This window comes from Drosophila kikkawai, chromosome 2L, assembly GCF_030179895.1.
Source record: "Drosophila kikkawai strain 14028-0561.14 chromosome 2L, DkikHiC1v2, whole genome shotgun sequence".
Classification (NCBI taxonomy): Eukaryota; Metazoa; Arthropoda; class Insecta; order Diptera; family Drosophilidae; genus Drosophila; species Drosophila kikkawai.
In genome coordinates, this window is record NC_091728.1 from 31,887,436 (window position 1) to 31,910,888 (window position 23,453).

Below are 23,453 nucleotides of genomic sequence, written 5' to 3' on the forward strand. Positions count from 1 at the left end.
TGGGTTATCATTGGAAAAGCAAATTGTTCTAACATGTGAAAGTGCAGTGCAGTCTATTAAAATGTGTTGGATGTCTATCGCTGAAGTGTTGCAAAAGGGACAGATACTTGTTAGGGATCTATTCATATAATGTGCGTTTGTGAGTTGTGTGTGTCCTAGTCGTAGTCTATTTATTATAATTTGTTGTTGTCGGTTGAGGTTTGTGGTTTTGAAAGAGAAGTTTGCTGGGGTGTTTAGTAAGATCTGTTTGTACCATTGGGTAGTTTGTGATTGAAGACTGTTCAGTTTATCGGTATAGTGTTTTTTAAGGAGTTGTGTGATGTCTTTGGTGTTGAAGTTGTCTGTAAATATTAGAGGGTATTTGTGTGTTTCTTTAGCTGCTGTGTCTGCTCTCTCATTGCCTTGTATACCTATGTGGCTAGGGATCCAAATTAGTCTGATTTTGGGAAAGAGTTTGGTAATAAGTGATCTTATTGTATTAGGGTAGTAAGAGTAATTGTTTATGTTTGAAATGGATTTGATTGAGGAAAGGGAGTCCGAGCATATAGCATATTTGCCGGGTGAACCAGAGCAAATTTTTATAGCTTCATGGATTGCAATTAACTCACTAGAGATTACAGAGGAGTACTGGGGAAGGAGGCCATATTTGATTATGTCAGTATTGTTGGTTACACTGTAGCTTACAGTGTCATTTGTTTTTGAGCCGTCTGTGTAAATGAATTTGTGATCGTGTAGGGAGTTTTTAATAGAGTGGAAGAGCTGGTGGTATGTTATAGGTGAAGTTGTGTTTTTGTTGTATAGGGAAAGGGAGGTGTTTGTGGCTTTAAGAATTATTCCCGGATTGTATTTTTTTGACGTGTAGAATTTGGCGGGAGAGAATGGAAGGGAAAATGATTTGCAGGAGTCGATGATTCTGTCTAATGTGCTAGGGTATCTGTAGTTTCTTTTTGTTTTGACTATGGATTTGGATAGTTTGCCTATTGGGGAGTTATGAGAGAGAATAAGTTTAGTTCCGAGCTTGCTTGTTAAAAGTTTACATCTGTTTTCTAGTGTATTAATTTTAGCTTCAATTAGCAGGTTATAAATAGGAGTTGTTCTAAAGGCCCCGAGGGCTGCTCTTATAGCAGAGTTTTGGGTCGATTTAAGGCAGTTTAAGATGGTGGTGGGAGCTTTCCCGTATATAGGTAGGCAGTAATCAATTTTTGAGATGAGGATAGAGTTTACAATTTGTATGAGGGAGGTTGTGTTGCAGTTGTATTTTCTTGAGGAGAGGTGTTTTATGATATTTAGGGGACGGGAGAGGGATGTTTTCAGGTTAGTAATGTGATGGTTCCAACTGTATCGTTTGTTTATCGTGAGTCCTAGGATTTTTGTATGATCAGTGGTTGGGATGTTGATGGAACCAGTGATGATGTTTGCACTGCAACTTCTTTTCCGGCATATGTGGAGTAGTTGACATTTATCAATTGAAAGTGAAGAACCTGAGTAAGAACACCATTCTCCGATTTGATGGAAAAGAGTTGAAAGGTTGACTTGGGGATTGTTGTTACGGTTATGTTGCAGTATTAGATGAAAGTCGTCAGCATAGGCTGTAAAAGAAAGATTATTTGGGATGGAGATAATGTTAGTTAGGGAGTTGTAGGCGATAAGGAAGAGGATAACGGATATAGGGGATCCTTGAGGGATACCATTATCTAGTGGGAAGTTTATGGAGAGAGATGTGCCGTTTTTAACTATTATTTTTCTGTTCGTCATGAAATTCCATACGTATTTTATAATTCGGGGACCAAGTTTCCATTTTTCTAGTTGGTGAATGAGAGAATGAATGCCTATTTTATCAAAAGCTTTTGCAAAGTCGAGAGAGATAATAGAGATGTGTTTTTTTAGAGACAATGATCTTGTTGCAAGGTGGTCCACATAAAGTAGACTGTCTAGAACTGATCTGCCACGCTTAAAACCAAATTGATTATTATGAATTAGTTTATTTGAAAGGACAAACCACCACAATCTATTTGCGACGACTTTGTCTAGGACTTTGGCTAAGCATGGGTTAAGGGAAATGGGACGGTAGGAGTTGGGGTTGGTTTTGGGTTTATTGGGTTTAAGGATTGGTAACACAAGGCTGAGTTTATAGGATTGGGGGATGTGTGAATCAAGAATGTCGTTGAAGTGTTGTAAAATTCTAAATTTAAATGAGATGGGAGTGTTTTTAATCATGGAGTAAGAAATACGGTCTAGTCCTGGTGTGTGTCCCTTAAGTGAGTTAATGGCAGAGTTTAGTTCTATTAGATTTATGTTTTTTTCTATTTCTATGGCTGTTGGGGTTGGGGCATATGTATTGTGGGGAGTAATAAGCATTTTGTTAGTGCGGAATTCTGGGGAGAAGTTGGAGTCTTTTGCCTGTTTTGACCATAGGTCTCCAAGTGTGTTAGCTATCTCAGCTGGGTCTATTGTTGTTGTTAGTGTTATGGGGTTGCGGATGCTGTGTATATGTTTAGTTGGATAGATACCGCAAAGTCGTTTAATGTTTGCCCACATTTTTGCAGGATCAGAGTTAGGCTGGATTTCGGAAGTGAAGTTTATAATAGAGGCTTTTTTAGCATCTCTAATTGACCTCCTGAATATGGCGTTAGCTCTTTTATATTCAATCATGTTTTCTGTATTGATATTGTTTCGAAGGTTTCTCCATTTGAGGTTTTTAAATTTTTTTAAGAGGGTTAGGTTTTGGTTCCACCAGGGAACTGTACGCGGGAGAGAGAATGTCGTGTTTTGTGGTATTGATAGGTGTGCACTTTGGATCAGTGTTTTTTTAATATAAGCTGCTTCTTTGTTTGTGTTGTTACTGGAACGTCTGAGTGGGGATAGTTTTGTAATGTGCTCTCTAAAGAGGTCCCAGTTTGCATTTTTTAGTTTGAATGACGGTTTGGATATGAATGTTGGGGGGGAAGGGTTTGGGAATATTGAGATTAGGATAGGGAAGTGGTCGCTTCCGTGTAGATCATCTAGGATTTTCCAAGAGATCTCTGGGGATATGTTGGCTGTGGCAAGAGAGAGGTCAATATGAGTTAGTGTGTTGTGTGTTGAGTAGTGTGTAGGGGATTTGTCATTTAGTACGGTATAGACTGTTCTGTCAATGAATTTAGCTATTGTGTTGCCTCTGGTATTGGCTCTAGGGGAGCCCCAATATGGATGCCAGCTGTTGAAGTCGCCAAGGACGATAGCATATGGGGTAGATGGGGCTAAAACATTTTCAAGATTTTTTAGATTAAATTGTTTTGAAGGAGAGATGTATGCTGATATGAGATCTATATTTGTTTTTGTTTGAATTGAGATTCCAACGGCTTCAAAGTCCGTGTTGAGAGTTTTTTGTGAGTGGGAGATAGAGTTATGTACTAGGAGGGCTGTTCCTCCGAAACTATTGGTGGTATTGCTGCAGTATAGGGAAAAGTTAATGGGGATTGGTAATGAAGTTAAATTGTTAAGGTGGGTTTCTTGAAGTGCTATGATTTGTGGGTGGTATTGATTAATGAGGATTTGTAATTCTGGGTAGTTGTTTCTATAACCTTTGATATTCCATTGGATAATTTTTAACATATTAAATTAAAGATAAATGAGTTGGATGTAAATTACGAAATGTCCATCTCCTCTGAATCGCTTGAAGTGTCAGGGTTTAAGAGTGTTTTGAGTTTTTTTGCGTCTTTTTTTATGGAAGTTATTCGTTTTGATATGTCTAGTGATAGTTTTTTGGTGGTTTTAGTTGGGGAGTTCTTGGTTGTTTGTGGAGAATTGTTGTCGGTTGAGGTTTTCCTGGTGCTAGGATAAAGGTCCGCATATGATGTGGGAGCTGGTCTGGAAGTGGATTGATCATGATTGGAGTTACCGGGTTCGGGTCCTTTGAGTAGATGAGGTCCTGTTGTATTGTTCGATTTTTGAAGATTTGAAAGCTCTTGGTGCGTTTTTCCGGGTCCTTTGAGTTGTTGAGGTCCTGTTGAATTGTTGAGTTTTTCAAGAATAGATTGTTCATGGATTGAGAGTCTGGGTTCTTTGGGTTGTTGAGGTTTTGTAGAAATGGATTGTTGGGAATTTGAATTCTTGGCGATGGATGAGTATAATTGTGAAGTTTCCTTGGAGAATCGAGCGTTGAGGATTGTATTTGCCGTTTTGTTGTCACATCTGTTCGTAGTTTTAATGGCTTGGAGTTCTTGTTGTTTCAGAAATACGGGACATTTCTTGCTGGTGGAGTTGTGAGGGTTTGCTAGTTGTTCAATGTTGCAGTTAATGCATTTTTGCGGTCTATTGCATTTGATGTTAGAGGTCGGGTCGATATGGTGTTCTTCTCCGCAGTTGTAACAAATTTTATTATTTTTACAGAATTTGTGGAGATGGCCGTATTTGAAACAATTGTTACATCTCATGGGCAGTGGGATATAAACTCTGACGGAAGTCCGCTGGTAGCCGATCATTATGTACTCAGGAAGATTGTGTGTGTTTAAGGATTAAAGTTATTTTTCCGTGCACTCGCTTTTCTTTTTGCGGGGGCAGGCCTTCTCTTTTCATAGGGCATAGCTGAGTATGCCCATAGAGGGAGATAAAAAGGGAATCTCCTCCCCGGCCAAGTCGAAGCCATCCTCTCCGCGGCCCGTTCGAGTCCATTCAGCACCCAGGCCCTCCAGTCCGAGGATCAGAAGTTCGGCTTCCACTTCCAAAGGGACGGATCGTCGATCGACAAGTCCGTCAAACGCTCCACGAATAGTTATCTCTCGTCCGGTGGCAAAAGCTTCTAGCGACTCTTCGCTTGCCATAAAGTCAGAGGCTCCCTCTGTTTCAAAGCCGGAATTCCTGAGGGTAACACGCGCTAGCAGCCACAAAATGGCATCCGCTGAAAAACCAACGGCCTAACAGCCAACGGCCGAACCGCCAACGGCCGCAACCGTGTAGTTGCGCAAATTCATAGCCGCCAGCGATCGTGTGAGTATTTTCGAAGCAAAGATCAATACTCCAGGTCAAGCTTCCCCGTCCCTACATCTGCTACAAGTCCGCCTGCAACAAGTGAGAGCCTTATGGGACAAGGTAGAGACGGAGTACGACACGTGCTCCGATCTAATTGCCCAAGAAGGATCCCTCGAAATGGTGTTCGTGCTGCAGAGCAAATATGACTATTGCTATTCGGTGTATGAGTCATGTTCTGCAGAGATCAGTGCGACAATTGACAGTGCCACGCCTCTAGCCGTGCAACCACCCTCCCAGCCAATAATTTCCTCCGGTTGCCGCTTACCTCCCTGCGATACAGAAGTCTTCAACGGGGACTACCTTCGATGGCCCACTTTCCGGGACCTATTCATGGCAGTCTATGTCAACAACCCCAGGCTGACACCGGTCGAGAAGTTCTTCCATCTTCTCACGAAGACGAGCGGCGAGGCGAAAGCCATCGTCTCCAAATCCCCGCTCACAAATGACGGGTTCGCCTCTGCGTGGGAAGCGCTTCAAGACCGTTTCCAAAACAAACGACTTCTAGTCAACAGCCAACTCAAGCTTCTGTTCAACTTGAGTTCCATCTCCCAAGAATCTGGTCATGCGCTGAAAGAGTTGCAGTCCACGATTCAGGGGAGTTTGACAGCGCTAGCACATTCCCAAATATCCACGGACAACTGGGATTGTCTGCTGGTGTTCCTGTGCGCAAGCAAGCTGCCAAAAGTTACCCTTTCTCTATGGGAACAGTCCCTGACGTCGAAATCCGACATTCCGGCTTGGGAAGAGATGAATACCTTCCTAAGCGAACGATATCGTACACTAGAGGCTATAGAGGATATGAAGCCAACGCAAGCGGTCCCTAAGAAGTTCCAAATCTTTGAGACAAAAGTCAGCACCAAACAGAGAGGGTGCGACTTATGCTCCAGGGAGAACCATCCAATAGGGATGTGCCCGCGCTTTCTCCAAATGTCGGTCGACGCGCGTTCCGGCTATATCCAAAGGAAGCAACTCTGTCTCAACTGTTTCGCGCGAGGCCATCAGCTTCGTGACTGTACGAGCACTCACAGTTGTTTCACGTGTAGAGGAAGGCATCATACGCTGCTTCACCGCACTGCGAGTTCCGAAAATATGAGTTCCTCCAGCTCCTCGCATCCTACACCATCTTCGAGTTCCTCCAGCTCCTCGCATCCTACACAAGCGTCGAGACCCTCCAGCCCTAATGCATCCGCAAGCACTTCAATAGTGCAAAACTATTTCGCCTCTGGCACTACAGCCGTTCTTCTGGGCACGGCGATGATCGACGTGTGCCATTTGGGCAAGACCTACCGAGCACGAGCTTTAATCGACTCGGGATCCGAGGCGACGTTCATTTCCGAACGGCTTTTTAACCGTATGAAGTTGCCATTCCGCAACATCCAGGCCGAAGTCTCTGGTCTAAACCAGTCGGTTTCCGCGAAGTCGAATTTGCCAGTTCCAAATTCGTTCTCCTACGAAGCCGGGTCTCCAATTAGACACCGAAGCTTATGTCCTTCCGGAATTAGCGGGCAAATTGCCCTCCCATCCAATCTCTCGGAATTCCTTGAGAGACCTGCCCGCTCTCCAGTGGGCAGACCCGACGTTCTATGAGAGTTCGCAACTGGACGTCCTAATCGGTGCCGACATTCTACCGTCGGTAATGTTGAATGGCACCCGAAGAAGTATTTGCGGCTCTCTTCTAGGCCAAGAGACTATTTTCGGATGGGTGCTTACGGGGCCGATCTCCCATGTAAAGGCGAACAGAGTCGCATCTTTTACGACGCAGGTTCATCCAATAGGCGAGGATTCCTCTCGCCGATGTTCTAACGTCCCGTTCCGTTGCTTTCCAAAGCTGAGCCCGAGTTCAAGGGCGAAGCCAAGTCGATTTTACGTCGATGGCAACACCTCAAGACTAATGCGCAGCAGTTTAGTGCACGGTGGAACTCCACAAACGCAATCAATGACAATGTCCGTCAAGGAACGTCCAAATTGGCGATCGAACGAATGGCGGCTCGGCAGAATCATTTCTGCCTTTCCAGGAGCCGATGACCGCATTCAAGTTGGAAGGAGCCGCACATAAAGCGCCCTCTCCATAATGTCATACTTCTCCCTGCGGAGGATACGGAATCCTTCGTTCCCAGGGTCTAGGGCTTCTTACTTTTCAAGGTCCGATCGTTCGTACTCCCCCTTCTAAAAAACTTTGTTTTTTCTTTTATCGCAGGACCCGTTTTTTTTCATACAATGGCTCCACGTCCTCGCACCGCCCAGTCCTTGGATAGCAGACGTTCCCGAGGTATTCAATCCTACCGCTGCCGAGTCTGCCGGGGAATCCATCCTCTTCGGAAGTGCAAGAGGTTCCGAAAGCTGAGCGCCGAGAAGCGCCTCCGAGCAGTACTTATTAATAAGTACTGCTCAAATTGCCTCGCCCACCAACATTCCGAGGGGACCTGCCGCAGCCAGGACGGCTGCAAGAAGTGTGGAGGGAACCACCACACCCTGCTTCATATGCACGAGGAGCCGTCTCCACCCCACCCGTCGCGCAATCCGCACCAATCCGCCAGGTCGCATCCCCGCTGTTACGCCGGGTCCGTCTCCCGCTCGTCGTCGCCAAACCGGGTCGCCATTGAGCGTCCACGTCCGGAGGTCTCCGCTACGGCGCAGATGTGTTTGCGAAACTAATCCAACCGGGGTTCCTGAAACTCGAGGATGGTTTGCCTGTCGCTCAGAGCACCGTGTTCGGATGGACCGTTTCCGGAGCCGTTCTGGAACACTAAAGCTGATCCTGGTTCCTTTTGCTAGCGCAAGGGGGGGAGAATGTTCACGCCAGAAGGGCGTGAAGTTCTGAGCGGCAGAGTAAGCGGCGAGCGCTTGCGCTCAAGCTTGTGCTCCCGCTCACTGTGTCCTCCGCTCTTCCCGTCTCCCTCTCTTTCGCTATTCTCCAGCAGCGAACTCACCACTCCGCGGTCCCTGCAGCCCGTTCTCCATATAGTTAAGTTAGTCGTAATATTGAAGTGAAGCGAATAAAATTGAATTGAAGGAAGCTACCCCCCTCTCGCCTACTAATTGGGAAAATTGTGGGACTTAGCAGCCAGCCCAACTCCAGCCCAACGTTCCGACGACCACACCTCCAAGAAGGACGACGATCTTGTTTTGGCCACTCCGCCCCCTCCACTTCAAACATCAAGTTGTGTATTCCAAAACATGCCTAAAACCTTTTCGCTTGCGAGTTGCCTTTGAAGATGGCTGTAAGTTTTTGGTACCTGATGACTATTCATGACATTCTGCAATTTGTCCGAGTTTGAAGCGAAATTACGCAGCTCAAATCCTCCTTCTGCGTGTACCCTTACGACCTGTTGGCAAATATCGATGGCTTCTTCTTCAGATGCAAAACTCATAACAAGGTCGTCTACGTAATGGTGTTCAATAATCGCTTGCGTTGCCCCTGGAAATCGATCTTTAAATTCTTCAGCGTTTAGATTCTTGACATAATTTGCACAGAATGGCGAACATATTGCTCCAAAAATTAAAGACGTCATGGCGTAGTGTCTAATTGGCTGACTTATGTCTCCATTTCGCCACAAAGACCGCTGTGCACTCTGCTCATTTTCGTGTATCTGCGAAAACATCTCCCGAATATCTGCAGTTACACCGACTTTATTTTGCCTGAACTGAATTAGAATTGATATAAGGGGCTTTAGATTATCAGGACCTTTAAGCAGCGCTTTGTTAAGGGAAATACCTTCGACTTCAGCAGCAGCGTCAAAGACGATGCGCATCTTAAATGGCTTGTGAACCGATTGTACTGCAAAATGTGGGATGTACCAGACGGATTTGGACGTATCCCTAATTTCCGGGTAACTTAGTTCGCGAGCATAACCTTTCTCGACGTATTTAGTCATTTCTGTCTTGTATTTTTTAGCAAACTCTTGATTGGCGTTCATCTTTTTCTCGATTCCATACAATCTCTTCTCAGCCATTGTGTAACTATCCGGCAATATTACATTTTCCTTCCACGGTAATCCGATTACAAAGTGTTTCCCAATTCGAACGGTTTTTTCCCTCATCAGCTCTTTTGCTCTTGCATTGTCAATTGATTCTATGGGTGGTAAGTTACTCATTCCGAAATTTTCAGCTTCTACAAACTCGGTCACCAGATCTTGCCATTTAGTTTCATCCGATATGAAACACACACGGGATTTTAATGAAGCTCTGGCTCTATCAAACTCTGAATTTGGACCATAAGCCAGCCATCCTAGCTTTGTGTCAATAGCTACTGGTTGTAAGCTTCCTCTTTCAACAATCCTCTTTGGCAGACCCAAATGCAGGTTGTCAAGTCCGATGAGCAAGACTGGTTTAGCGTCACAATAATCCAGTATTGGTACATTGGCAAAATGATCATGTTGATTCTTTGCAAGCGACTGAGTTGGCAAATCGAGACTCTTCACAGTTTGTACATTCTTAAGGTCGTATCGCATAAGATCATTTATGCCAGTAATTTCAAATCTGACCTTTTTAGACATCTCTTAACTTTTCCTGTTATCGTACCACTGCAGGGTAAATGGACTACTTTGACCTTTTAGTCCCAATTGGTCAGCAATACCTTCCTCCAACAAGGTGACTGAACTTCCGTCATCGAACATTGCATAAGTTTCTATTTTACCGTTGTTTCCATATAATATAACAGGAATGACCTTAAACAGGTATGGGCTTGAGCTAGTAACTTCGCAACAGCAATTCAGTAAAGGCTTAGGGTCTGTGGCTGGTAAATTTGGAATCTGTGGGACATTGTGAAGACTACGGTGATGTGAATATTGACAACCTTCAAACGGGCAAGTTTGTTTAACTCTGCAATTCTGAACATTATGCCCCTGTTTTAGACATGCGAAGCATAAACGATTTTCTTTGACAATATTCCAGCGCGATTTTATATCTCTTTCTTCCTTCCAGATTTTGCAGTTTTCCAGATCATGGCATTCCGTGACTCGTGTGTTGGCAATAAATATGGGTTTTGAACTTCGGGCGGCGAGTTGCTTTCCTGAAGATTCGACTACAGCTGGCAATCGACCGACGATTCTTGCAATTGAGCTCAACCATGCAGAAAATTGGGCGATAGACGGAGACATATTTCTCCCTTCAGCGCTTTGAAGCCAGTCCATCTGCAAATGGGTAGGAATTTTGGTTAAAAGTTCTTCCAATAAGATTGGATTGTTTAAGTGCTCTTTGTGATTGGCCGCTGACAAAAAATGTACAACTCCGCGAACATTTGTTGCAAAGGTTACAATCTGCTCGGGTTTGTTAAATGCGACCTTCGGGAAATCTCGAATTTTTGACAATTGTGAACGAATCAGTAACTCTGGTCGACCGAACCTGACCTCTAACTCTTCGTTCACATCCTGTACATTATCTGGGTAAATTAGCAGGGATGATACAGTCTCCTTAGCTTCTCCGACTAGGCATTTAGCAAACGCGTCAGATTCTGTAAATTATTGTAATGATAGAGTTCAGTAGAATCGTCATAGGTTCTTTTAAAGAGTGGCCAGTCCTCCGTATTTCCAGAAAATTTTGGCAAATCATGTAACTGCACGTTGTTTTGGTTAAGTTGCGCGACGACTTCCGAAAGGCTGGCTTGTTCTCGATCTTGCTCTTGAGAAGTATTATTTGTACTGCCCTTAGTTGTATGTAAATTTGTCTCTTCCATGGAGTCGATCTGAAGATCGCGTATACACTCAAATTGTTTTGATTGACGATCTGTAAGCGTCTTGATTTCACGTTGATTGTTTTTTATACCCAAATGGGCGTTGCGTATATCTATTTGATTACCCTTTATGTCTGATCAAATAGTTTTTAACATGGCTACCAACTTGTTCAGGTCAGGAGCTTATGTTCCCGCCCCCCGCGACTCCGAAGCGCTCCCGCTTCTTCAAAGCTCCTCAGCTCGCTCTCTCGCTCCCGCTCTTCTAGCGGATGCTTCGGCTCTGGCCGATCGTCGCATCGCTGAGCGGCCGCTCCCGCTCTCCTAGCTAGTTTGATCTCCCACTCCAGCTTGTACATTTTAATTCCTAATTAGAACTCGAATAAAGCGGATCATACGATTTTATATATATTGAAAATTACCACGCCCCCCCCGGCCTACTTTCTTTGCATTTGGTGGTGATTGTTCTCTTGCGCGATTTCGATATTTCTACTCCGGTGTTCTTTTCACTGACTGCGGCGCGGGAAGTGGTTTTTTGTGCCTATCTGGAAATTGAAGGAAGTCTTCCCCCCTCGAGCCGAACATTTTGGTCCTCCAGAGCCGGATTTGTGGATTTTTGGATTTCCGGATTTTTTTGGATTTTTGGATTCCGGATTTTTTCCTTCCACACCAGCAGTTCTCGGCGTTTTATATTTTCCAAGATAAGTACGAATTATTCCGTCGCCCCCTCACTGCCGGTCTTCAGCAGTAGTCCGAACAATTAATTTCGGTCACTCTGCTGCAAGATTAATTTCCGTGTCGACTCCAAGAGCGAGTTTTCCTGACAACGGCAGTTGAGGAATTTTCCATTTCGTTTTTCTGTTTCCTACATTTTGCAATTTTCAATCCGTCTCCGTTTTGATCGTCGCCATATTCTTTTTCGTCCGCTTTCCTCTACATATTGGCATATATCCGTACATCAATGTACAAAACGGTTCCGACAGAAAATTAAAATTCATACATACATATGTCCATACATCTGTCTACATAAAGACATTGATTTTATTTTACACAATATAAAAAGACAAAATTATTAAGATTCCGATAACAAAAAATTACAAATAATAAAGAATACAGTCCGCTGCTAATATATACACATATATTATTATATTATTCCATATTATATTTTCTCCAGGTCAAATATATATGATTCCATATTATATTTTTCTACATTCCACATACATTTACATACAACATTAAAAAAATAAAGAGAACCAAGAAAATAAACCATAATAAATAAAGAATAAAATATTAAAACAAAATTTTATAAGCCAGTGTCCGTCTTTTTTCTGAATTTTATTGGTGCGCTATATACATACATACATACATAACCAAGAGCTTTACATTCTTTACAACGAACATTGAATTGAGAAAAAAAGTGCCAGGTGTTCCGATCCCACCATTCCGATCGAATTACTTTTTCCATACAATTAATAATTTTTTTTGTTAATAATTAACGAATTAATTGCGCATTTTATAATTTTTAAAGTTTTGCACGCGATAAATATCAAGGGTACTCCATATATTTTCTTTGCTTTTATTGGGTTATTATTAAGTACGAAAAATAATAAACAACTCGGCAATTCCATTCCGCAATTATTTATACAGATAAATAAATTTCGATTCTCGTCGCATTTGCTCCAGCTAACATTGGCTCCACTACAAATAATTTTTCCATTCTCGTCGCATTTGCTCCAATTAATATTGGCTCCATTACGAATAAATTTCGATTCTCGTCGCATTTGCTTCAATTAATATTGGCTCCATTACGAATAAATTTCCATTCTCGTCGCATTTGCTCCAATTAATATTGGCTCCATTACGAATAAATTTCCATTCTCGTCGCATTTGCTCCAATTAATATTGGCTCCATTACGAATAAATTTCCATTCTCGTCGCATTTGCTCCAGCTAATATTGGCTCCACTACAAATAATTCTACGATTTGAATTTTATTGGTTAATTCCACCATCCACCATCTACCATCCGAGTTCTACGGCATAGTCCTGCCATCCATATTCGCTTTGTTTTTACCGTCTCGCATTTCTACTTCGGCGATTTAGTATTGGGAGCAAATAATTCTACGATTTGAATTTTATTGGTTAATTCTGAGATTGATTAATTCTACCAACTACCATCTACCATCCCAGTTCTACGGCATATTCCTGCCATCCATATTCGCTTTGTTTTTACCGTCTCACATTTCTATTTCGGCGATTTTAGTTGACGGTATTGACCTCAACTAAGTCTAACATTTGAATTCTACGGCATATTCTTGCCAATCCAATCAAAAAAAAAATGTCGGAAGGACAAGAACCAATTCCGCAAGACGCGAGTCAGAAGAAGGAGGCAGCACAGTTAGCGCCTCCAATCGAGGGAAGTTCGAGGCGGGAACCGAGTCCGAAAAACACGGGCGCGGGACCGTCAAGTAATTTGAGATCCAAATCCAAGGGCACGTTAGAAGGTATTTTGCTTGAATTCATAGCAACCAGCGACCGTCTTGTCAAATATGAAAGCCAGATATTTACGGCATCCTCTTCCGAGCCTAGTCTGTTTACCTTAAAGGTCCGTCTGGATCAGACACAAGCCTTATGGGAAAAGGTCGAACGGGAGTATGAAACCGCTTCCAAAACAGCTCTTCGCGAAGGTAGCGGAAATCTTCCGTTACTGCAAAACAAATATGAGCACTGCTATGCGGTGTTCGAAAGATGTGCTTCGAAGCTAAGTGAAGACATCGCCCGTATGTCCGTCCCCACTTCACCGCCAAGAACAGCTCCGCCGACAGAGACATTCTCCAGGGGTTGCAGTCTTCCGCCATGCGATACCGAGATCTTTGACGGAGATTATCTGCGCTGGCCCACCTTTCGTGACCTGTTTACGGCCATCTATGTAAACAATTCCAGGTTGACTCCAGTGGAAAGGCTTTTCCACTTAAACGCCAAAACTAGCGGTGAAGCTCACGCCATTGTGGCCAAGTCTCCGCTGACCAATGATGGGTTCCAATCCGCGTGGTCAGCGCTTCAGGATCGCTTTGAAAATAAGCGATTGTTGGTAAACAGCCAACTAAAAATCCTGTTTAGTCTTCCGACCCTAGGCAGTGAATCAGGCACGGCCTTGAAAGATCTGCAGAGCACAATCCAAGGGTGCTTGATAGCCCTCGAACATTCACAAATTTCCACGGAAAATTGGGACTGCCTTCTAATTTTTCTAATCTCCTCCAAGTTGCCGAAGGTCACTCTCTCGTTATGGGAGCAGTCCTTGACCAATAAGTCCGCGATCCCAGCCTGGGAAGAAATGAATTCCTTTCTCGAGGAGAGATATCGGACGTTAGAAGCAATTGAGGATGTCCGACCCAATTCTTCCAGCACACAGAATTCAAGGGAGCCCAGAAGTACACAACCAAGGAGGGTAAATACCTTCGAGACACAAGTCGGGCCACACGCACGATTTTGTGATCTCTGCTCCAGAGAGCCTCATCCACTCCGTAATTGCACAAGCGCCCACAATTGTCTTACTTGTCACGGTCGGCATCACACTTTGTTGCATCCAAGCGACTCATCTTCCAGTGTTCCGATTCCTCGTGATGACACCCGACAAATATCTCCACCTATCCAACGGATTTCGTCGTTCTCTACACGAGTGACCAATGCGGCCGACTCCTTCAACTACTGGGTTCCATACAACGACAACAAAAGCAGACGTTCCCGAGGTATTTCATCCTACCAATGCCGAGTCTGTCAAGGGAACCATCCTCTTCGGAAGTGCCACCGTTTTCTTCGGCTTGATGCGAAGAAACGGCTCCAGGCAGTCATCGACAGGAAATACTGCGTCAACTGCTTGGCCCACCACCATTCTGGAGGATCTTGCCGTAGTAACGACCGATGCCAGTCGTGTGGACAGGATCATCACACACTTCTACATGCCGACGACCGCTCAGCGACTCCAACACTTTCTCGAGCGAAGGACTTCTGATATTTTGCTGCGTATCCTCGCAAGGGGGGGAGAATGTTCAGGTCAGGAGCTTATGTTCCCGCCCCCCGCGACTCCGAAGCGCTCCCGCTTCTTCAAAGCTCCTCAGCTCGCTCTCTCGCTCCCGCTCTTCTAGCGGATGCTTCGGCTCTGGCCGATCGTCGCATCGCTGAGCGGCCGCTCCCGCTCTCCTAGCTAGTTTGATCTCCCACTCCAGCTTGTACATTTTAATTCCTAATTAGAACTCGAATAAAGCGGATCATACGATTTTATATATATTGAAAATTACCACGCCCCCCCCGGCCTACTTTCTTTGCATTTGGTGGTGATTGTTCTCTTGCGCGATTTCGATATTTCTACTCCGGTGTTCTTTTCACTGACTGCGGCGCGGGAAGTGGTTTTTTGTGCCTATCTGGAAATTGAAGGAAGTCTTCCCCCCTCGAGCCGAACACAACTCATTGTTCTTCTCACTGTCACCTTTATCTTTAACCTCACACACTGTAGCGTCTAGGTTTTCCTCGTCAGACTATATTTTGTTGCTTCGCAAATTATATTGACCCATTAAGCTTCTTGAATTTCTTAGGGACACGATGGGGGTGATTTATTTGCCCTGGCGGCTAGCTATGCCCCTGCTCATAGCTGTCTTTAGTCACCCAAATAAAACAAGGCTTTAGTCAATTGTTCAGTTGTGAACGTGTTATTTCTTGTCGTTTCGCTTTTCAATCTTCAGATCGGTACACTTTAAATTCGCAGAATTCGTTAGTTCTGATGAAATTGGCACTACCACATATATGTATGCACCACGGCGTCAGTTTTACACATACGCAGAATTTTTAAGTTTTGATGAAATTGGGACTACCACATATATGTATGCACCACGGCGTCAGTTTTACACATATGCAGAATTCTGGAGTTCTGATGAAATTGGCACTACCACGTATGTATGTACCACGGCGTCACTTTCACACATATGCAGAATTCTGGAGTTCTGATGAAATTGGCACTACCACGTATGTATGTACCACGGCGTCACTTTCACACATATGCAGAATTCTGGAGTTCTGATGAAATTGGCACAACCACGTATGTATGTACCACGGCGTCACTTTCACACATATGCAGAATTCTGGAGTTCTCATGAAATTGGCACTACCACGTATGTATGTACCACGGCGTCACTTTCACACATATGCAGAATTCTGGAGTTCTGATGAAATTGGCACTATTACGTATGTATGCACCACGGCGTCACTTGTAAACGCACCAAAAATTGAGAACACGTCACAACTTCAAAACAAAATTGAAAGATGTTAAGTTTCGACAAAGGCATTGATTTTTATACTGTATTTTTGAATTTATTCACTTTTTTCTGCGCCTTTCAATTTTGTGTTTTCTCGGCGCATCTTACTTCTTCGCTTACATTTTTCAGTGTGCCCAGGCTATTATATCGTCAAAATACAACTTAGGGAACACTTCATCGTTTAACTTATCGATATCTTATACAAATATCAAATTCACATTTATACTGTCTTCCCACACAGCACATTTGTGAGGAACGTTTGGGATTTTTCACAAATGTGAAACTCGTGTTCCCACACAACATTAAAGCGCATTTAGCATCCGAACAGCTGATCTATCAGCTGTGGCTCATGAAAACGTAAACAAAAGCTGTCGAATTGGCAGTTGCAAATTTGAAATGGAGCATTTACCAACTATTTTGGCTGTTGTACAACAGCAAAAGGCACAGATTGCGTCAGAATTTATCCGCAATAAATTTAAATGAATTTGTTCACGCCAGAAGGGCTCGAATTTCTGGTCGGCAGTGTAAGCGGCTAGCGTTTGCGCGCCCGCTTACTGTTTTCTCCGTTCTGCCCGTCTCCCTCTCTTTCGCTACTCTCCAGCAGCGAATTCACCACTCCGCGGTCCCTGCAGCCCGTTCTCCATATAGTTAAGTTAGTCGTAATATTGAAGTGAAGCAAATAAACTGACTGAATTGAAGCTACCCCCCTCTCGCCTACTAATTGGGAACATTGTGGGACTCAGCAGCCAGCCCAACTCCAGCCCAACGTTCCGACGACCACACCTCCAAGAAGGACGACGATCTTGTTTTGGCCATTCCGCCCCCTCCACTTCATGGTCCTTCGAGCCTGCGAGCGAAATTTTGATTTCCAGCGCCCCATTGCGGATACCAAGATAAGTACGAAGTCCAAAGTCCATTCGTCCGTGGTCGCCATATTCCTTTTCCAAGGCGTTAATTTTTTTTCCTCGATCCGAAAATAATGAAAAGTGACAGTGAAAAGTGAGAAAATATATACATATGTGCACATAGTGATAAACGCCCAGCCACAGTGAATTTTCTTCCGTTTTTAAAGTGCAAAAGTACTTTGCCAATATTGGCCCCCTACTTAGTCGTGCTGTGATCCGCTGGTGTCCAAGTGCATACATATATTTTTTCTTACAAATTCACGTTCCGTCACTCAGTTCCAAAATACGTCCGACACTAACTGCAATTCCAAATAGTATTATTACAATTTTAAAGAAAGCATACCTTAACATACACCCAAATATAAATATGTCGGGGATGGGGGGTCAATATTGTCAGCCATGATCGTTTCCTTTTATTTGTACTAAGCGCAGTGAGTCGCAATGACTGAGTAGTCCGTCCGCTTTCCCTGACAGTCTCGCTGGAACTGACTTGCACTTTTCCCTTTCTCTACTTTCCTCGTTCTTCTCTACTCGTCATTGCGCCACACTCGGTAGGGAATACTCTCTTCATCCCCACCACGCTCTTTCTTAATAAGTTCTCTTCCTTTTCTCTCGTTACTTATTTAACTCTTCATTTATTTCCATATTCGATACACTTAGAGTCTTACAAATAGTAATTAAATCTAACATTTCAAAGTAATCTCCGACAAATATAAAATAAAATCCGCCCCTCCAGTTTTATAAATATAAAATAAAATCGCAAATATAAAAAACAGCTGAATCCAAAATATATATTTTGTTAAAAAAAATAAAATAAATAAAATTACACACAAAAACTTGCACACGACAATTTCCTCAGTGTTTTTTATTTAAAAATATAACAAAAGAAATTCCAAAGAACAAAATATATAATAATAAAACACAAATAAATCCAGACTTCAAAAAAATAGAAATACATAAATATAGTTGTTTTTATTTCTCGCATATTTCATACATAAATATATTTGGGCAAGCTTCCCGCTATTCTGCGCTTAGCAAAAATTACATATTTTCATCCATACATACATACATATATATTTGGGCAAGCTTCGCGCTATTCTGCGCTTAGCAAAAATTACATATTTTCATCCATACATACATACATACATATTTTGGCAAGCTTCGCGCTATTCTGCGCTTAGCAAAAATTACATATTTTCATCCATACATGCATACATACTTTGGGCAAGCTTCGCGCTATTCTGCGCCTAGCAAATTTACATATTTCCTACGTACATACATACATATTGGCTTCCCTCGCGCTATTCTGCGCTGAGCAATTGCTTAAACTCCAAAGCTTCATACATACGCACATACAGTGCATTTCTATTTCGTCTCCTCTTTGCTCGTTAAGCGTGCACAAACACCTGCACTAATACGTTTCCGAAAAGGCAAAGTGCCGACGGGAAAACATCGTCCACCCGCGAGATAAAATAAAAAATAATTCCTGGAACAACATTTTTTAAGGAAACCGAAATTCTTTTAAATTTTTTTTAACAACAAATACCGCCACTCCTTTTAGCTATTTTTTTGCCAGCTAGCTTTTTGGGTCAAGCCAAGTTTTTAGCTATTTTCCTTATTTTAGCTATATTTTTTGTTGGCGGTGTTGGGTTTTCGTGCGGTTCCTGGAAGTAAAGGATAGCAATCTCCACTGGCCTCCTTTAGATATTTTTTAGCCATTTTTATACGCCGCTAGTTTTCGGTCGAGCCGATATTTTAGCTAGTTTCGATTTTAGGGTTTGGTGGGCGTTATTTTTTCGTGCGGTTCCTGCATATAAATCTCCATTGGCCTCCTTTAGCTATTTTTTTAGCTATTTTTGTGAATTTCTTTCCACGTAGTTCTTCACGATCTTTTTGTGAGTTCCGAATAAAAAAAAAAAAACAAAAGGAAAACCCATATAATTCTCGAAAGCTATTAGCAAATTCCGCCAAATTTATTAGCGTTTTTCCAGCTAGTTTTGGCGGGTGTTTTTTTTTTCTCGCAAAGTTCTACGATTGTTGTTGTCGTATTCCGGAACATAAGGTCGAAGAAGCCAATTTTGAGCAAGTGGCTAAGAATTTGCAACAATTTCCGAGCCTATGTTGTAGCTAGATCTAGCTACTTTTTTCGCTATATTCTATTATCCGCACGCGTTTCGTAGATCCGACACTGACAGTTCAGTTCCCTCGTTTTGCTAGCGAGTGACCATAGCCAGATTTGGCTATTTTCTTTTCCTGCCGTTTTTTTTATTCTGCGAGCTTCGCAGGGTTTTCCACAGTGTTTAAGGATTAAAGTTATTTTTCCGTGCACTCGCTTTTCTTTTTGCGGGGGGGCAGGCCTTCTCTTTTCATAGGGCATAGCTGAGTATGCCCATAGAGGGAGATAAAAAGGGAATCTCCTCCCCGGCCAAGTCGAACCCACCCTCTCCGCGGCCCATTCGAGCCCATTCAGCACCCAGGCCCTCCAGTCCGAGGATCAGAAGTTCGGCTTCCACTTCCAAAGGGACGGATCGTCGATCGACAAGTCCGTCAAACGCTCCACGAATAGTCATCTCTCGTCCGGTGGCAAAAGCTTCTAGCGCCTCTTCGCTTGCCATAAAGTCAGAGGCTCCCTCTGTTTCAAAGCCGGAATTCCTGAGGGTGACACGCGCTAGCAGCCACAAAATGGCATCCGCTGAAAAACCAACGGCCGAACAGCCAACGGCCGAACCGCCAACGGCCGCAACCGTGTCGTTGCGCAAATTCATAGCCGCCAGCGATCGTGTGAGCATTTTTGAAGCAAAGATCAATACTCCAGGTCAAGCTTCCCCGTCCCTACATCTGCTACAAGTCCGCCTGCAACAAGTGAGAGCCTTATGGGACAAGGTAGAGACGGAGTACGACACGTGCTCCGATCTAATTGCCCAAGAAGGATCCCTCGAAATGGTGTTCGTGCTGCAGAGCAAATATGACTATTGCTATTCGGTGTATGAGTCATGTTCTGCAGAGATCAGTGCGACAATTGACAGTGCCACGCCTCTAGCCGTGCAACCACCCTCCCAGCCAATAATTTCCTCCGGTTGCCGCTTACCTCCCTGCGATACAGAAGTCTTCGACGGGGACTACCTTCGATGGCCCACTTTCCGGGACCTATTCACGGCAGTCTATGTCAACAACCCCAGGCTGACACCGGTCGAGAAGCTCTTCCATCTTCTCACGAAGACGAGCGGCGAGGCGAAAGCCATCGTCTCCAAATCCCCGCTCACAAATGACGGGTTCGCCTCTGCGTGGGAAGCGCTTCAAGACCGTTTCCAAAACAAACGACTTCTAGTCAACAGCCAACTCAAGCTTCTGTTCAACTTGAGTTCCATCTCCCAAGAATCTGGTCATGCGCTGAAAGAGTTGCAGTCCACGATTCAGGGGAGTTTGACAGCGCTAGCACATTCCCAAATATCCACGGACAACTGGGATTGTCTGCTGGTGTTCCTGTGCGCAAGCAAGCTGCCAAAAGTTACCCTTTCTCTATGGGAACAGTCCCTGACGTCGAAATCCGACATTCCGGCTTGGGAAGAGATGAATACCTTCCTAAGCGAACGATATCGTACACTAGAGGCTATAGAGGATATGAAGCCAACGCAAGCGGTCCCTAAGAAGTTCCAAATGTTTGAGACAAAAGTCAAACAGAGAGGGTGCGACTTATGCTCCAGGGAGAACCATCCAATAGGGATGTGCCCGCGCTTTCTCCAAATGTCGGTCGACGCGCGTTCCGGCTATATCCAAAGGAAGCAACTCTGTCTCAACTGTTTCGCGCGAGGCCATCAGCTTCGTGACTGTACGAGCACTCACAGTTGTTTCACGTGTAGAGGAAGGCATCATACGCTGCTTCACCGCACTGCGAGTTCCGAAAATATGAGTTCCTCCAGCTCCTCGCATCCTACACCATCTTCGAGTTCCTCCAGCTCCTCGCATCCTACACAAGCGTCGAGACCCTCCAGCCCTAATGCATCCGCAAGCACTTCAATAGTGCAAAACTATTTCGCCTCTGGCACTACAGCCGTTCTTCTGGGCACGGCGATGATCGACGTGTGCAATTTGGGCAAGACCTACCGAGCACAAGCTTTAATCGACTCGGGATCCGAGGCGACGTTCATTTCCGAACGGCTTTTTAACCGTATGAAGTTGCCATTCCGCAACATCCAGGCCGAAGTCTCTGGTCTAAACCAGTCGGTTTCCGCGAAGTCGACTAGGCTATGCCAGTTCCAAATTCGTTCTCCTACGAAGCCGGGTCTCCAATTAGACACCGAAGCTTATGTCCTTCCGGAATTAGCGGGCAAATTGCCCTCCCTTCCAATCTCTCGGAATTCCTTGAGAGACCTGCCCGCTCTCCAGTGGGCAGACCCGACGTTCTATGAGAGTTCGCAACTGGACGTCCTAATCGGTGCCGACATTCTACCGTCGGTAATGTTGAATGGCACCCGAAGAAGTATTTGCGGCTCTCTTCTAGGCCAAGAGACTATTTTCGGATGGGTGCTTACGGGGCCGATCTCCCATGTAAAGGCGAACAGAGTCGCATCTTTTACGACGCAGGTTCATCCAATAGGCGAGGATTCCTCTCGCCGATGTTCTAACGTCCCGTTCCGTTGCTTTCCAAAGCTGAGCCCGAGTTCAAGGGCGAAGCCAAGTCGATTTTACGTCGATGGCAACACCTCAAGACTAATGCGCAGCAGTTTAGTGCACGGTGGAACTCCACAAACGCAATCAATGACAATGTCCGTCAAGGAACGTCCAAATTGGCGATCGAACGAATGGCGGCTCGGCAGAATCATTTCTGCCTTTCCAGGAGCCGCTGACCGCATTCAAGTTGGAAGGAGCCGCACATAAAGCGCCCTCTCCATAATGTCATACTTCTCCCTGCGGAGGATACGGAATCCTTCGTTCCCAGGGTCTAGGGCTTCTTACTTTTCAAGGTCCGATCGTTCGTACTCCCCCTTCTAAAAAACTTTGTTTTTTCTTTTATCGCAGGACCCGTTTTTTTTTCATACAATGGCTCCACGTCCTCGCACCGCCCAGTCCTTGGATAGCAGACGTTCCCGAGGTATTCAAACCTACCGCTGCCGAGTCTGCCGGGGAATCCATCCTCTTCGGAAGTGCAAGGGGTTCCACAAACTGAGCGCTGAAAAGCGCCTTCGAGCAGTGCTTGTCAATAAGTACATTTCGAACTGCCTCGCACATCAGCACTCAGGAGGAACCTGCCGCAGCGAGGACGGGTGCAAGAAGTGCGGAGGGACCAATCACACCTTGCTCCACATGCACGAGGAACTGCCGCCACAACGCACCCCCCAGCCAACGTCGCCACCACCACGCCCTTCCCGCAAGTCGAGCCAACCCGCAAAGTCACGTCCCCGCCCATCCGCCAGGTCCGTGTCCCGGTCTCCATCGCCACCCCCGGCCGCCAACGCGGGCCCACGTCAGGAAGCATCCGCTCCGACCCCGTCGGTGGCGAAGTGGCTACAGCAGAGATCGACCCACATTCTCCCGACAGCCATCGTCGCGCTTGACACGGGATCCTCGACGTACGAGACTGGGGCGATGATAGACCCCTGCATGGCGGTGAGCAGGATCGACCGTTCGCTGGCGGCCGCTTTCCGGCTGCCCATCACGCGACTGGAGGACGACGAGGTCTGTTCGGCGACTCTCCGGTCCCGAACAGGCAATTTCAGGCTCGAGGTCGTTTTGAAGATCGACCCGAGTCTAAAAATCCGAACTCCTATTCGGGCTCTGAGCGACGCTCCGTTCTGCCCGTCTCCCTCTCTTTCGCTACTCTCCAGCAGCGAATTCACCACTCCGCGGTCCCTGCAGCCCGTTCTCCATATAGTTAAGTTAGTCGTAATATTGCAAATATAGCAAATAAACTGACTGAATTGAAGCTACCCCCCTCTCGCCTACTAATTGGGAACATTGTGGGACTCAGCAGCGAGCCCAACTCCAGCCCAACGTTCCGACGACCACACCTCCAAGAAGGACGACGATCTTGTTTTGGCCATTCCGCCCCCTCCACTTTAGAATTAAATGACAAGGAATTTTAGTTTTTCTAATGATTTTTCTCTAACAAAGAGCAAATTCCCCGAAGAGTGTCTATAGGTGGTATAGGCATCCAAAATCTTTAAAAGAAGGTAGAGATAGGCGGTTTATATTAAATAGTAACAATTGGGGACATATTGGGGCAAGAATATACAGAAAAAACGGCAACATATATTTTGGGCATGCTTGTAGCTTTGGCGCCACGTTTTAAATTCCATATCTCATTTGTTTCTCGCCAAGTGTGTATACACTTTCGTAGTGATGGTCAAATTTTCAGAGTTGCACCGAAGAACTATCGCCTAACTATCGCCAAACAAACCGTGGTTAGATTTTAATGCTGAACTAACGCCGGCCCATTTGGGAAAATTCGGAACGGCAAAACCTTATGGAGCATTTGTTCAACCGATGCTAAATGCGCTTTAATGTTGTGTGGGAAGACCCTATTAAATAAATTTAACTTATGTCAAATTCTTACAGATACTATT

The 23,453-nt window shown here is 44.7% G+C and overlaps 3 protein-coding genes across 3 annotated transcripts in view; all 3 read left to right on the forward strand.

The window, feature by feature from the left end:
• Positions 1-23,453, forward strand: part of LOC121503218 (inactive dipeptidyl peptidase 10) — a 450,148-nt gene that overhangs the window by 18,683 nt on the left and 408,012 nt on the right. The gene's annotated exons all lie outside the window — the stretch shown is intronic.
• On the forward strand, positions 5,128-6,597 carry LOC138928676 (uncharacterized). The gene has a single exon (XM_070286155.1). The coding sequence runs from the start codon at positions 5,128-5,130 to the stop codon at positions 6,595-6,597; it is 1,470 nt and encodes a 489-aa protein (XP_070142256.1).
• On the forward strand, positions 19,573-21,768 carry LOC121503236 (uncharacterized). The gene has a single exon (XM_041777466.1). It carries the CDS (start codon positions 19,573-19,575, stop codon positions 21,766-21,768), a length of 2,196 nt encoding a protein of 731 aa, XP_041633400.1.